The sequence below is a fragment of the Podarcis cretensis genome, assembly GCF_951804945.1.
Source record: "Podarcis cretensis genome assembly, chromosome: 1".
NCBI lineage: Eukaryota > Metazoa > Chordata > Lepidosauria > Squamata > Lacertidae > Podarcis > Podarcis cretensis.
In genome coordinates this window covers 79473646-79489533 of record NC_137170.1, presented here as the reverse complement: position 1 = coordinate 79489533, position 15888 = coordinate 79473646, and the positions used below count along the sequence as shown (strand labels likewise).

Below are 15888 nucleotides of genomic sequence, written 5' to 3'. Positions count from 1 at the left end.
CCTATATTTGCCTTCCAGTGGGAAGACCCTTTGACAGGAACAAAAGGCCAGCTAACCTGGACAAGATTGCCCCAGGGATTCAAAAATTCCCCAACTTTATTTGGCACTGCCTTGGCGAAGGATCTAACAAGTTACCCCTCAATACCGGGAGAAAAGGTGGTTCTGCAATATGTGGATGATCTTATACTAGCGGCAAAGGATTTTGATACCTGTAAAGAAGGGACAGAGGAACTGCTCCACTTGCTCTGGGAAGCTGGCTACCGAGTTTCCCAGAAAAAGGCACAGTTATGTTTAGAAAAGGTCAAATATTTGGGCTTTGACATCTCACACCAACAACGAGCATTGAGACCAGAGAGGAAAGAAGCTATTTGCCTTATCAAAGAACCTACCACAAGAAAACAACTTAGAGGATTCCTGGGAACAGCAGGGTTTTGTAGACTATGGATACCTGATTTCAGCAGTCTGGCCAAGCCCTTACATGAAAGCACTCGAGGTGCAGAAAAGGACCCATTTGTATGGGGACCTGAGCAGAAACAAGCCTTTTTAGTTATCAAACAACGACTTATGGAGGCCCCAGCCCTTGGATTGCCTAATTCGGAAAAACCCTTTCAGCTGTATGTACATGAACAGAATGGGATTGCAGCGGCAGTCCTGACCCAGAGATTAGGAAGTTGGAACCGTCCAGTAGCTTATTTGTCTAAACAATTGGACTCAGTAGCAAAAGGATGGCCTCCATGCCTAAGGGCAGTAGCGGCCACTGCAAGCCTTGTCAAAGAAGCTGATAAATTTACCTTTGGCCAGACGATGTATGTGAATGTACCTCATGCTGTTCTGACACTCATGGAATATAAGGGTAGTTATTGGCTAACGAACCCAAGGATGGCTAGATACCAAGGCCTATTGTGTGAAAATCCCAGGATTCATCTACGAGTAGTGAATATGCTCAATCCAGCGACTTTGCTGCCTCTACCAGAGGTAGATGATGAAGAATCACATGATTGTCTCCAAATAATGGATGAAGTTTATTCCAGTAGACCCGATCTGAAAGATGAGCCATTGAAAAATCCAGATGTTGTATATTATACTGATGGTAGCAGTTACCTGCATGAAGGTGCCAGACGAGCAGGATATGCTGTGGTCACTAATGAGGAAGTTGTGGAAGCTGAAGCTTTGCCTGCTGGCACCTCAGCACAAAAAGCTGAACTTATAGGTTTAACTAGAGCTCTGCAATTGGCAGCTGGATGTAAGGCAAACATCTATACTGATTCTAAATATGCCTTCTTAACCCTGCATGCACATGGAGCTCTATGGAAAGAAAGAGGTCTAATCGGAGCCCACGGGAAGGCCTTGAAATATGGACCTGAAGTAGAAATCCTGTTGGAAGCAGTATGGGCTCCAGAACAGATTGCTGTAATGCACTGCAAAGGTCATGGACGAGGAAGGGATCCAATAACCAGAGGAAATCATGCTGCTGACAAAGCAGCCCGAGAGGCAGCCCAAAAGCCTGTGGGAGGATTTATAGCAGCCCTCATACCAGAGGTAGTTCCAGAAGAAGTTAAACCTCACTATACCCCAGAAGAGAGGAAGTGGGCTGAACAGGAAGGAGCGGTTGTGAAGGACGGTTGGATGATCCTGCCGGATAATAGGATTTATGTACCTCATCATCTAGCAGGCACAATTGTAAGAAATTATCATGAATCTACTCACCTTGGCGGTACTGCAACCAGAGAGAGTCTCAGTCGGAAGTTGTATATTATTAATCTATCACAATTAGCAACTTGCATTTCACAGAAATGTGTTCTTTGTGCTAAAAACAATCCCAGGCAGGGACCGGTACAACCTCCTGGAATTCAGCATGTGGGATACGTCCCCATGGAAAGCCTAATTGTGGACTTCACAGAGTTGGTCCCTTCTAAGGGATTCAAGTATCTCCTTGTGTTTGTAGATACTTTTACCGGATGGGTTGAAGCTTTTCCCACCCGAACTGAAAAGGCACGAGAGGTAACTAAGAGACTCCTCACTGAATTGATCCCGAGGTTTGGATTACCTAGATGCATTGGAAGTGATAATGGGCCAGCATTCATTGATCAAGTAGTACAAGAAGTATGTCGAGTCCTACAAGTGAAATGGAGACTGCATGCAGCATATAGGCCTCAGAGTTCAGGGAAAACTGAAAGAATGAATCGGACTCTGAAAACCCAATTGGCAAAATTAACCCAGGAAACGGGATTGGGATGGGTAGATGTGTTACCCATAACACTGTTTCGTGTTCGGTGTGCACCCACAAAAAGACTTAAGTTGTCACCTTTTGAGCTCCTGTATGGGAGGCCACCCTCCTTTGTTCAGGATATTCCAGCTGACCTTAAACAAATAGGAGACCATGTGACACAGGAACAAGTGCAATCTCTCTCCCGTGTTTTTGTTTCTCTTAACAGGTGGGCCCTCGAGCGCACGCCGTGCAGCATTGCCGAGCCGATTCATCAGTTCCAGGCTGGCGATAGCGTATGGGTGAAAGAGTGGAAACGCGATCCACTTGCACCTAAGTGGCGTGGACCTTACACCGTCTTGCTCTCTACTCCAACAGCGGTGAAGGTAGCTGAGGTGACCCCCTGGATTCATCACTCTCGTTTGAAGAAGTCTGAAGGCAGTTGGACGTGCAAAGGTGACCCCTCTAATCCTTTAAAACTGACTCTCTCCAAAAACCCCTGTATCTAGCCCTACCGGGAACGGGCTAGGTCACGGGCAACATTTAGACGACCGGCCTGCTGCAGCCACAACCTGGAAGCTGGCTGACCTGCGCACGCCTGAAGCTTGAGGAGCGTCTGAACCAGTGACTGTGGACGGGAAGATTCTCTTATACAATTGATTGACTGCCCCCTTGTGGAACAATTATAAGGGATATTACTCATTGGGGATCCTCGGGATATATGTTTTGGTCTTGGTGGTTCCCCATTTCTGTCACTGGGGGAATTATATTGGGGCTAATATTTATTTGCTATCACAATAAGGTATTTTTTTGTGGAAGGAATGCATATGCTAGACATCAACATGATTTTATTATTAATCCTGATCCCTTGGGAAGGGGAAGGGTCCTTGAATCTGACCAAATTTGCTAAATATGGATTCCGCCATGACCACAATATGTGGGTAGGCTTAGCTGAGATGGTAGCCAATGTTGCAAATAGGACTAATTGCCTTGTTTGCTCTCTTGGGCCAGATGATTCAGAGGGAGGTATGCCCTTATTACCGATACCATTAAATGCCATTGGTATGGTAAGCGAAATGCCACACCAAACAGAAGTACAGAATTTCCCCGGATGGAACTCAACTAAACCAATAAGAGTTATACCTGTGCAAGGGGAATTCTGTGTGCATAAATCATCAGATGCAGCTGATCCTACCATGATAGGTTCTTCTCATTGCCACTATACTTGGGATTATATTAAGAATAGTCAAACCTGGGCAAACGGTACTACGTATCGAACTCGGAATACCTTGCCCTGTGCACCTCCTTTTATTCATGCATGGAAAATGGTATGGAACATAACTGTGACAGAAGAAGGCAATCTAACATACTGCACTGTGAACTCTCTACCCCTTTTGATATTTCGCCTTCTGCACTCCACGTACCAAAAACCTCAGACCCGATGGTTGTGGTGGATATGTGGAGAATGGGCATACAAGAAACTCCCTTCCAAATGGAGTGGGACTTGCTTCTTGGGATGGGTATTACCACCAATGTGGATTATGCCCACTAGTTCGGCCAAGCGTACACGAAGAAACGCTGACATTTCTCATATAGCAGGAGGAAGTACCCAAAGTTGGAGCGGTACTGATGATTGGCCACCAGAGCGCATTATAGCCTATTATGATCCTGCCTCCTGGAATCCTGGTGAGCTCATACAAGGGGCACGGGATCCTATTTATAATCTAAACAGAATAATTCGATTGCAAGCAGTAGTGGAACTTGTAACCAATGCAACGGCCCAGAGTTTGAGACTTATTGCACAACAGTTGGATGAAAGTAGAGCCGCCATTTTGCAGCTGAAAATGGGAATGGATTATGTACTTGCCAGGCAGGGAGGCCTATGTGGAGTCTTGAACTTGACAGGGAATGCCTGTTGCTTCAACATTTCTGATAATGGTGAGGCAATCCGTGTGTTGGCCACAAAGATGGAGAATATAGCACATGTCCCAGTACAAACATGGGAAGGATGGGATATGGGATGGCTCACCAATTGGTTACCTAATGTTGCGGGACTCAAAGGGATACTATTGTCTTGCTTGTTTTTCTTGACAGTAGTAATAATGGTTTTATGTATGGTGCCATGTATCATTTCATGTTTTAGAAGTACAATTAGCAAGATGATTTCAAATGAAACTCTACCTCATATCATGGCCCTATACAGAGCTTTACCTCAGGAATATGATGAAGGTCAAGCTATCAAGGACACTTGGGATGAAGGTCCTTGAGCTTGAAAGGGGGGAATGAGGCATCTAATCATAAGCCTGCATTTTTATTAAAGCTTATATGTTTAATCAGGGCCTGTATCTTAAAAAGCTTAATGATTTTCAAATATTTTATGCCAGGAGACCAGTTGCTTAAAAACCTTGGCAAGATATTTTTACTCCTAGACAAGGGGCCCCCCTGATTTATAGCAGAAAACAATTCTCAAAGTCGTAAAAAGGGAATTACAGGCTGACAGCCAAGGTTACACTGACCCTACAAATTAAGGGTGGATAAATAGTAAAATGAGCCATATCTTCTTCCTAAGGTTAAGAAGGTCAAGAGCAGTGAAAAAGCATCTAGCTGGTAGAAACAGAACATTTTCTGGGAAGACTTTTCAAAAGCTGTTTGTTTCTTAAACTAAGATCCTTTTAAGATTTCTTTTCCTTTTAAAAGGTTATTTATGTATTAAATATATTAGTTTAAATATAATTATGCAAAGGATTTAAGAAATGCTAGATTCTTATTTCATATAGTTGGAAGAGATCACAGGGGCCATCAGGCACCAGACCCCCCTTGTCAGACAGAAGACGCCATCGAGCGCTCCTGAAATATGGTTGTCAGGCCTTTTGTTTAGAAACCTTCAAATGAAGGAGATCTCTCAATGTTGATGTGAACTCAATCCTTGACATGCATAAGATAAAAATTCAAGATTAATTATCTGTTTTGGAAGGCAATAGGGCAAGGAGGGTAAGAGGTGAGCTGGTAATTAAGATTCCTTGTTGAGACACATGTAAGATATATTACTACTTATTTGTCATTTATAGATAGAAGAATATATAGCTTTTTGATTTCCATAAAAGGGCAAGAAGGAAATGGGTGTATCTTTTGTGATTGGTTCTAGCAAACAGCCAATAGGAATTTCAACCAGGCTGATTGGACAGAGGCAGCCACAGGAGGAGCAAGGGGGCTGGATTAAGGAAATATAAGTGCTGGCCAGAATGGCAAGAGGCCAGGCCAGAGCTTGGTAACCATATACCACTGTGCCTCATATTTATTTGTCTGACAAATAAATTACTATTTTAATTTCTCTATTGCTGCGTTGAATATTTCATTCCAGCTAAGCGTTAACCACAAGCAGGGTGCTACACAATGACATAAATGCAGTATATTCTTAAAATTGCTTCTCTAATAGGGGATTTGAGGTGCATGTGGCAATAGTGGTGAAGAGGAAAAATGCTGGACATATGGCCAGAGAAATTGCACCAAGAAGGCTTGCAGCTTTTCATCCTATTCCTTTCTCCCACCTTGAAACCTTTGAGCTCTGCCTGCATCCAAAATGCATATCATTTCCTAGTTCTTTGCTGTGTTCCTTGCGATAGGTTTGTGTGTGTCAAAAGAAGCAAAAGATTTCACTAGTCACAGTTTTGGAGGGAGGTAAGGAAAAGCTCCACAGCCAAACGTTAAACAGCTTTGGGCAAGAGGAAAACATTATGAAATCTTTTCCAAACTGCTGCTGCGTTATTCCCAGGCATGCTGAGGAAAGTGAAGTTGTTTCTTTTCTTTTCTTTTTCAAACCAAAAGTAAATGACTCGTGTTGCACACCATTTCAATATGGCATTTCTTCTTCTACAGAGTCTTTTTCATCCCAGAAAATGACAGCCAGCTTTTATATGAAGCCCATTTGTTTACTTTTGCTCAGACTTCCAAAAATATCTGCAAGTATGGACGACCTCCTTCTTTGGTTTGCTGAACTGAGAAACAGAGTGTGAGAAACCCTAATCCCTCTTCTTTTGGAACAATTTTCCTCCAGCAGATTTCTAGATACTGCCTATTTTTATCTTTTCTTCTGGTTTATTTATACACTCATTCATGCTGAGTGACTAGCGGGTATTTTTGTTCCATCAATCGTTCACATTTTCCCCCTTTGGCTACTAGTATGAATGTTTTTGATGCTGAAAACTGTTCAGTTTCTCAAAACCCTGTTTATTTCTGTTGGGTTTTATTGACATAGGCCTAGTTCACATGTCACATTAACCATAGTTTAAAACATGGGTAGGCAAACCAAGGCCCGGGGGCTGGATCCGGCCCAATCGCCTTCTAAATCCGGCCTGCAGACGGTCCAAGAATCAGCATGTTTTTACATGAGTAGAATGTGTCCTTTTATTTAAAATGCATCTCTGGATTATTTGTGGGACATAGGAATTGGTTCTTTTTTTTCTTTTTCAAAATATAGTCCACCCCCCCACAAGGACTGAGGGACAGTGGACCGGCCCCCTGCTGAAAAAGTTTGCTGACCCCTGGTTTAAAACAATCTATGGTTTTATGTGTATGCTGCTCAAAAGCTTTTTGTGGTACTTTTCCTCCACTCCTGATGCAGTGCAGATGACAGAGGCGGAGCTAGCTGCTCCAGCACCCAGAGTGTGTATACTGGGGGGGGGGGCTAGCTGCCCATGGTGAGCATCCATGGGGGGCAGCGCAGAATGTCACCCCTCCCTCACAGATGACACCTGAGGGGGGCTGCATCCACCACACCCCTTTCTCCGCCAGTGGCAGAGGAAACCAGGCACAGCCTGGCTTGTCATGTTACCTGGTTCTCCCCAGCTCATGAATTGTTTCCAAACAAACCACAAGCAGTAGCTATGTTTTGTGCATATTATTTGTTTGGGGAGGTAAATTTACCCAGGCATGCTCGGGTAAATTTTTTATTTGTTTGCTTTAAACTCACATTTTGACCAAAAAATTGTTCCTGTGCTCTTGGTTTGGGATTGTTGTTGTTGTTTAGTCGTTTAGTCGTGTCCGACTCTTCATGACCCCATGGACCAGAGCACGCCAGGCACTTCTGTCTTCCACTGCCTCCCACAGTTTGGTCAGACTCATGTTTGTGGCTTCGAGAACACTGTCCAACCATCTCGTCCTCTGTCGTCCCCTTCTTCTTGTGCCCTCAATCTTTCCCAACATTAGGGTCTTTTCCAGGGAGTCTTCTCTTCTTATGAGGTGGCCAAAGTATTGGAGCCTCAGCTTCACGATCTGTCCTTCCAGTGACCACTCAGGGCTGATTTCCTTAAGAATGGATGCGTTTGATTTTCTTGCAGTCCATGGGACTCTCAAGAGTCTCCTCCAGCACCATAATTCAAAAGCATCAATTCTCCGGCGATCAGCCTTCTTTATGGTCCAGCTCTCACTTCCATACATCACTACTGGGAAAACCATGGCTTTAACTATACGGACCTTTGTTGGCAAGGTGATGTCTCTGCTTTTTAAGCAGAGGTTTGGGATTAGCCTGTAACAAATACAATATGAAATGAACTTCCCAGTTTCTTCCAACCACTCTAAAAATTTCATATAAACTGTGGCTGCAGCTGTTGACATGCTAGAGCTTCTCTCACTCTTGGGATTGTCAGTGTTTTAGTTTCAGATTTTGAACTCATTAAGGTTGAAACCCTATACCCACTTGGGTCTCACTTTTTAGTAGACATATACAAGATTGCATTTGCTTCACCAGTCATCAGTCACCTGTGCCATCATTTTGAGACTAAAGTTGCTTAACTCCACAGTGATTCATATGCCACTGTTATGGTTCCAGTTCCAGCTGAGGTACCTAAATGCGACATCTCCTCCAGCTTTGTGGGGTTAGATGCAGTTTACAATGCCTGATAATGGGAACAGGGTGCTTGCAGGATATGTCCCAAATATGTGATCTCTCAATCCCTGCCCATCATAACTAGTGAAATCAAGCAGGGGTAGTGGGGGTTGGCAGAGGGTCCAGGGAGTGGTGAATGGTTCCTTACAAGAGGGGGTGCTGCCTGCCACCTTAAGAAGGTGGCAGTGTGTCTACTCCTGAGAAAACCAGCCCTGGGCCCAACGGAGTGTAATAGCAATATTTTAGGACCCACCCTATTTTTTGTGATTGCATGTTTAAACTATTTTTGGAGGCAATTGTAGGTTTTTAAGCTTGCATTTTAAATTGTTGTAACTCACCCTGATACCTTGGGGTGAAATGCAAGGAATAAATTAAAACAGTACTACTCCTACTCCAACTTATAATACCAATTGCTCAGTCGTAAATGCTCCCTTTTTGAGGAAGGTGGTAGAGTGGATCATAGTGGAACAACTACAAACATTTCTGGATGAGACTGATTATCTGGATCCATCCCAGTTTGGGTTTAGGCCCGGCTTTGGTACCCAATCAGCTGGATGACCTTTATAGAGAAAAGGGCTTGTTGCCTTCATGTCCTTGCACTTGACTGACTAGTGTTGCAAACAGGGTGCTTGTCTAGACAGATCCTTGGTCTGATCCAAAAGTGCAACTGATAGATTTATTTCTGGTTTCCAAATACTGCAGTTAGTGGCTCTAGAGAGAAAGCTCACCGATAGCATGATGAGGTCCTGAGAGGGCATTCAATCTGAAATAGTTGTTTATCTTATTTTTCTCTTCATATGGATACCGATATAATGCCTTCCTTTTTGCTAAGCCTTTTGTCTAGCATTATCAGCCATATTCTGACCTACATATTAGATTTAGTTGAACATGGGGGTGTTGGCTGCAGGTATCCGGTGTCTCTCAACTGATCAGGCTGCATTATTTTTAGCGTCATGTTTGTCTTCTGCTGAATGTCTGCAATGTGAAAAATTTATGTTCAAGAACAAGGTGTGCTGGCTTCAAGTTTTGCAGCAGGGTCCACCCTTCTTTTCCTGTCTGACGTCCAGGTTCCTGTTTGTTGGCCCAGGCTCCATAAATGCTCTTGGCCTGCCGCTGAATTATGAATACCACTCTTCTTACAGATTAGTGAACTTTTGCGTTCCTCTGTTCCTCACGAAGGACAAAAAAAAGTCTGTGGTTTTCAGCTGATGGATTTCATTCCTGGAGTTGCAGCATTACCATGTCTGTGTTGCAGTGCACCTATTGTTTTAGGTGGGGCAGAAAGCAGGAGCCTAGACTCAGATGTCAGGATTGGAAAAGCTGAACTTCCTGAGCTATTCGCTTAATTGCCATTGTAGCTGGAATGAGGTATTGCAGAGGGGTGCGGAACCCGTGGCCCTCCAAATGTTGTTGGATTTCAATGCCTATTAGGCCCAGCCAGCATGGACAGTATTCAGGGATGTTGGGAGTTGTAGTCCAACAACATTTGTGTGGCCATGGGGTCCCCACCTCTGGAATACAGGTTAGATCCATGTGGTACCAGTTATGCTGGTAAATTAATATGCTGCTTCCCACTTTAAATGGCTATCCAAGCACTTCCCTCCTGCTCTGAATTAACTCTGAGAAATGTTAGGAACTGGAAACCAAACAGAGGGAGCTTTGTTATCCTCTTAAATTGAAAAGACAGTGTCATGTGTTATCTAATGGCTAAAGTGTCCAGTGACAGCCTTGTATTATCAGGCTTCTGCTACTCTCACATTCTTATCTAAAGCATCAAACATGTAGGAAAGCCTCAGCGGAGCTGAGAGTTTCTCTGCAAAAGCCTTCTCCACCAGCAAAGGATGAATCCAGAAGTAACACACTCTGCTTCTGCTGCATCATTGAATCAGTTGTTGATTTCGGAGCAGCGCCTGTATGCATGTTGATCAAATTCTTCTTTTCTCTTTTCCCAGTCAAAGAGAAGCATTGGATTGCCATGTGAGGTAGATTTTGTATGTTTGTGTGGAAGTTGCCTTCCATGGGGTGGTTTTCTTTTAATGAGTGGTCATGGAAGAAACTGAATAGGAGAGCGGCTGTTCTGTTCTATGGACTTTAACTATAGTTCCAGTTTGTTTGTTTTTAATGCTGTTTTTATTTATTGTCATGGTATAGAAGATAAATTTTGAGAAAACAATTGTTACAACAGTAAACAACAAGTAACTTATACTTGCCCTGATAAAATGGTACAAAATAATGTGCAAGTTTCCGAGTTCTCCAGAACTTTACATCAGTTAAGGTGTGTACCTGGGAGATGACCACTGCACATGCATAGATGACAGCTTATTGAATAGGAGTTTGGGGGGTTGGGAGTGGTTGAAGGCACAGGGAAAGCAAAGAAGTGAAGATGTCTTTTGTCTGTCTTGAATCTCCCTACGGTCAGCTCATTGAATGTCCCCAAGCTGATTTTGAGAGGGAGGAATATTTAACTCTATCCGTTTTCTTCACCACATGCATAATTTTGTACAGCTCTATCATGTATCCTCTTACTCCTTTTCTCTAAAGTATAAAGCACCAAATGTTGGAAGTATAACTACAGGTGAAGATGGTAAGAGAGGGATCCGAATTATCATATACTCATCAGGTTACTCAGTGTACTTTAGATTTGAAGCATTCACACTCACCTTCTGAAACATGAAGAAACTGATCACACCCATAAAGCAGACAATGAGAGATTCCAGGAGACTGAGGTGCCTTGAGCAAAAGGAAACGAAAGGGAACTCAGTGCTGGCACTTTATGATGCAGCGAACTAGAAGGCTTGAACCACCTAAACAAATACAATGAGCTTGGTGTGGGAGATGAACTCAGTGCCAGCAACAGTGACAGATCCTAGATTACTCCTTGTCCCACTGCCTACACCCCCCTCACCTTGCCTATATGTCATAAATTTGGGTAATTATAGTGGTGGTAAGCATTAGTTACATAAACACACACACACACACATATTTCGGGGTAGCGTTAGCAGTATTAATAGTATAATATTAACATGGCTAGATGTTGCTTTATACTGGTTGAAAAAATAATAGCCTCCAAATATATCAACAGGCCAATCCTGTATTGTGAAAATGCATTAAGTTTGGTCCAACACTGGCCCAGTTCGCAAGTAATGCTAGAATAAATTATGACTTAGCACAAATAAGCCAACGCGTGGACTCCTGGAGAGATTGCAGCTGCTTTGTTTCTCCCTGGTCATCATGTTGCTGCTCTGTACTAAGCTATGGTTTGGTTTAGCACATCATCTGAAAATAGTGTGTCATATGGTTTATGGCTCATTGTTTCTCTGTGAGAGCTTACATGTGAGCCTGGTTCAAGTAACATGATTTCCATGCAGTGCAGCAGCAAAAAGTCTATGGGGATCAGCCACAACCTCCGCTTTGAAAGCCCACATGTTTACTCACTTGTGCTAAGCCATATTTTGCATGTAGATGAGGGCACGGCATGTCTAATAATAATAATAATAATAATAATAATAATAATAATAATAATAATATCATTTTGAAGAGCCAGCATGGCACAGCGATTAGGTAAGCTGAAACACCGGTTGTTGAATCCTAATAAATTCATATTATTTCCTTGTTATGTATTTGGAAATTGCTACTCAAAAATTTCCATGGTTTTGGCTAGCTCTCAGCCTGTTTTCCTCCCACAGAGTTGCTGTGAGGCACAACAAACACCTCTTTGGGAGAAATGATTTAACAAAAGATGGGGAGGGAGGGAGAAATGAGGAGAAAATTCAGATCATTTGATCAGTTGATTCAAATAAACTGACACTACCATTTTCTTAGCACTAACCTGGAACAGGGGTGTGTGTGTGTGTGTGTGTATCCCCACTTGCCTCTTGGGTATATATGTTTAGCTGTTCTATAGACTGTCATGCTTGCTATCCTAAGCCTTAATGCTTTCTTGAAATTAGTGAGAGATATTTTATTTATTATTTCCAAATAATGTCATAGTAATAGCAAGACAAACATTCATTTTTTTACAAACTATTGTTCCTATGATGGTTTTGCAGACTATATGATGGGATAAACATTTTGCAAATAGCAAGAAAGGAGGCTGTACCTCTTTACTGGAGCCAATATCTCTTCCTTTGTGTAATATATCTGTGGTATTGCTTTGTTTTGTAACCTGGTTACCTTTAGAAAACATGCATCTGCTCAAGTTAGAAATCTTATCTGATCTTTATAGCTTTAAATATGTATTTTCCTAGTTTTTTCCCCCCCTAGTCTATTTTCTCCAATCTGAATTCATTAACAAGCTTCTAAGAATAGCATGGCATTGTCTCACAGGTGTCAGGTAGTTTAACATCTGGTACTAGCATAAATTATAGAGTGGGCCTCTGTGTCCTTTTTTGATCTATTTAGGCTGGAGAGGCTTGAAGGTGGGTCTGACAGTCACTCAAATCCTTTTCACCCTGCTGCATACATTAATTTCCTTTGTACCACTGTCATCTCTGGTCAAACAGATTTTGCAGCGATATGAAATGGGAATAAACCCATAGGCAGAGAAGATAGCAGGAGGACTATGGGCAGTGCTGCATTTATCATATTGGGAGAAATTCGGCGTCACACTCTGGTGATTTCAGCTTGCCAGACAGAGTAATCGCCACTTTCCCAATCCCAATATTGCAGGACATGTGCAGGGAGAGGAGGGAGGAAGACCCCTTACACAAGTAGAATTCATTGCACAGAATTGCACTTATGGGACTCATTAGGTGAATCCTGCCCACTATGTTTATGACACCTCAGAAATAACCATTGTTTCGTCTGTACCGTAATTTAGCCTGCTACTCATTCATTGTTGATTTCTCTGAAGTCAATTCAAGTCTTGGGACTGATGTGAGGTGTATCAGAATGAATGTATTTCCTTTAAATAAATTTGTTACTATGTATTTATAGATGGCATTGTTAGGTTAAACATCTGCCACTAAAAATATTTGCTTAAAATGTAACTTTAAAAATAGTAGCCTGTAATTTGATGTTGCTAAGCTCCTTTGTGTTTTTCTTCTTCTTCAAAGACACCATTCAGATTTAGTTTCACTATCACCATTTATACTAATAATAATATTTTTGAGAAAGTCCACTTTAATTCCATAGAGGCCAGTTTCAAAATTATTGTAAACAAAGCAATATCACCTCCAGACTGTCAATATTTTGTAGTACAGTGGATGCTTGGGTTGCAAACATTATCCGTACGGGAGGCACGTTCGCAATGTGCAGCGCCGCGTCTGCACACACGTGAATCACAATTCAGCGTTTCTGCGCATGCGCAAAGGGCAATTTAGTGCTTCTGCGCATGCGCAAGCGCCGAAACCCGGAAGTAACCCATTCCGGTACTTCCGTGTTCGATGCGATGCACAACCTGAAAACAGGCAACATGAAGCATCTGTAACCCAAGGTATGACTGTAGTAGTAGTAGTATTAGTATTAATACTAATTAGTAGTAGTATTAATAATACTACTACTAGTATTAATAATAATAATAATAATTTATTTAATACCCTGCCCATCTGGCTGGGTTTCCCCAGCCACTCTGGGCAGCTTCCAACAAAGATTAAAAATACATTAAAATGTCACACATTCAAAACTTCCCTAAACAGGAGGGATTCAAACACATACCAGGAAATATATGTGGGGACTAAGCACCAGCACAACAAATCCAATCTCAAAAAGAAACTTTAAATTTTTGTGGTTAGAAAGGTGACGTGGAAATGCATTCAGAAGTGTGGAAGGAAGGAATGATTAACAGGAAGATGTATAAACACCCAGCAAACAAACCAGTGTGAATGGAAAATAAATAGGCCATAACAATGAGTTCAAAGATCACATGCTTTTGAATAATAAAATATCATTTTACAAAACAACTGGAACAGCTGTACTAGAAAGAGGAAGAAGATGTGTACCAATATCCTGCCATTCCCATACATGATTGATTTTGGACACTGTTGTAGCAAGCAAAAAGCCTTTGAAAACTTGACTTCCATTGTGCCCAACTTGTTTACACTGAGGGAAAGCTTCATCAAAATTGCACCATTAAGTGGGCAGTCATAGCTAATATGCATACACTGTCTATAATTAAAATCCGTGTGCCATTCAATCAACAATTTGCGGTGTGCCAAACTGTGCTGCCTGCACTCCGTAAAATTACGATTATGGAATTCTTGCCCTCAGAGCTGAAATACCTGGGCTAGTCATGTCATTGGATCACTGTGATATATGGCTGTAAAGTAGGAACAAAGGAAGCTGCTTTATACTGAGTGAGATCATTGCTCCATCTAGCTCAATACTGTCGTCACTGACTGGCAGCAGCTCTTCAGGATTCCAGACGGGGGTCTGTCCTAGCACTACAACAAGAGGCTGGGGATTGAACCTGAGACCTTTTGCATGTAAAGTGTCTGCTCTGTCACTGAGCTGCAGTTCCAATAATGATAAATGAAAAACATAATACATTTGAACATGGAACTCTTTTTCTTAGCCACCTTATTTACCTCTAACAAAGTTGCTGTCACTTTTTAAGAATATTTCTATAACTGAGGCTGGAATACAGTGTGGGAGAGGGAGACATTCCGGAAGCAGAAATTAGTGAGTGTAGCTTCCGTTTGGAAGGACAGATAACTGGAAACTCATGACAACTTTCTAAAATTTGATTTCTGTACACACATACAAGTAGACAATATATTCAGTGCTATTTTTCCTAGAAAAAGAGGTATCGGAACTCACTATTAACTTCTCCATTGTTCTCTTAGAATGGCAATGGAGCCCACCTGAGAGGTGCCAGAGCTGAGCTCTGGGGAGCTCCAGCTGGGGGGGAAAGCCCTGAATATATTACTCCCCTATAGCAAATCTGCTGCTCCTCATCAGATTCTCAAGACAGAATGCACTGATAAAGATACATTTTCCCTTCAGCGCTCCTCTCTCTCTCTCTTTCATCAAGCAAATAAGTAAATGAAATGTAAATGCTGTAGTTCCTCAGTCTCAACTAAACCATGCCTATCTGTTACAGGTGAATGCCCTGGAAGCAGTATGAGCCACAAAGGATCAACAAGCAGCCATCCAGGCTCTGCAAAGTAAGAAACCTAAAGATTAAGCAACCTTCACCCCCCACCCAAATTTTAGTAAAAGAGAGAGAAAATGAGATGTGACAGAGCCTTATAGGCCTGTCCCCCTCCCCCCACCCTCATTTGCTTTCTGTTTTACAATATACAAGGCTCCCATTTTCCAAGAAAAGTGCTCTAAGGCTATATGCAGATGACACCTTTTCAGAGGGTGGGTGGTGGTACTGTGGAGCTGTCATTTCCTATGACATGCATGTTCATTTATGCATCTGATGAAGTGGACTTACAACAGGAGTATTATTGTAACATAGGCTCTCCTTTACACCTTACCCTGAGTACTGAACCTACAAGATGAAAGTGTTTCAATATCCAGAGTTAGGAGAGATCCCACATTCAGATAATCATTGGAACTCTCAGATTAGTGAATTAGTGAACATGGGGAGGGAGAATCAGTTAAGTATATAAGGTCTGTTCCTGTTCTTATGTAGAAATGGGTTGGGGAACTGGACTGAACATTAAAAAAATTCCTTCCAGTAGCACCTTAAAGACCAACTAAGTCAGGAGCTTTCGTGTGCATGCACACTTCTTCAGATACACTGAAACAGAAGTTTCCAGACCCTTCTATATAGTGAGAAGGTGGGGAGGGGTATTACTCAGAAGGGTGGTGGGAATGGGTGATTGGCAGATAGCTGTGATGAGCCTGTTGG

General features: G+C 42.3%; 1 protein-coding gene across 2 annotated transcripts in view; it reads left to right on the top strand.

Annotated features, from left to right (window-relative positions):
* Window positions 1-15888, top strand: part of EPS8L2 (EPS8 signaling adaptor L2) — a 99088-nt gene that overhangs the window by 21926 nt on the left and 61274 nt on the right. Inside the window, exons 1-2 of one of the 2 annotated variants that reach the window (XM_079970902.1) lie at window positions 9883-10072; window positions 15130-15193. In XM_079970902.1, coding sequence (XP_079827028.1) covers window positions 15150-15193 — 44 coding nt within the window. In that variant the 5' untranslated portion in view covers window positions 9883-10072; window positions 15130-15149. Of the gene's footprint in view, window positions 1-9882; window positions 10073-15129; window positions 15194-15888 lie in introns of those variants that run through there. The other variant, XM_079970901.1, reaches the window with a different exon arrangement.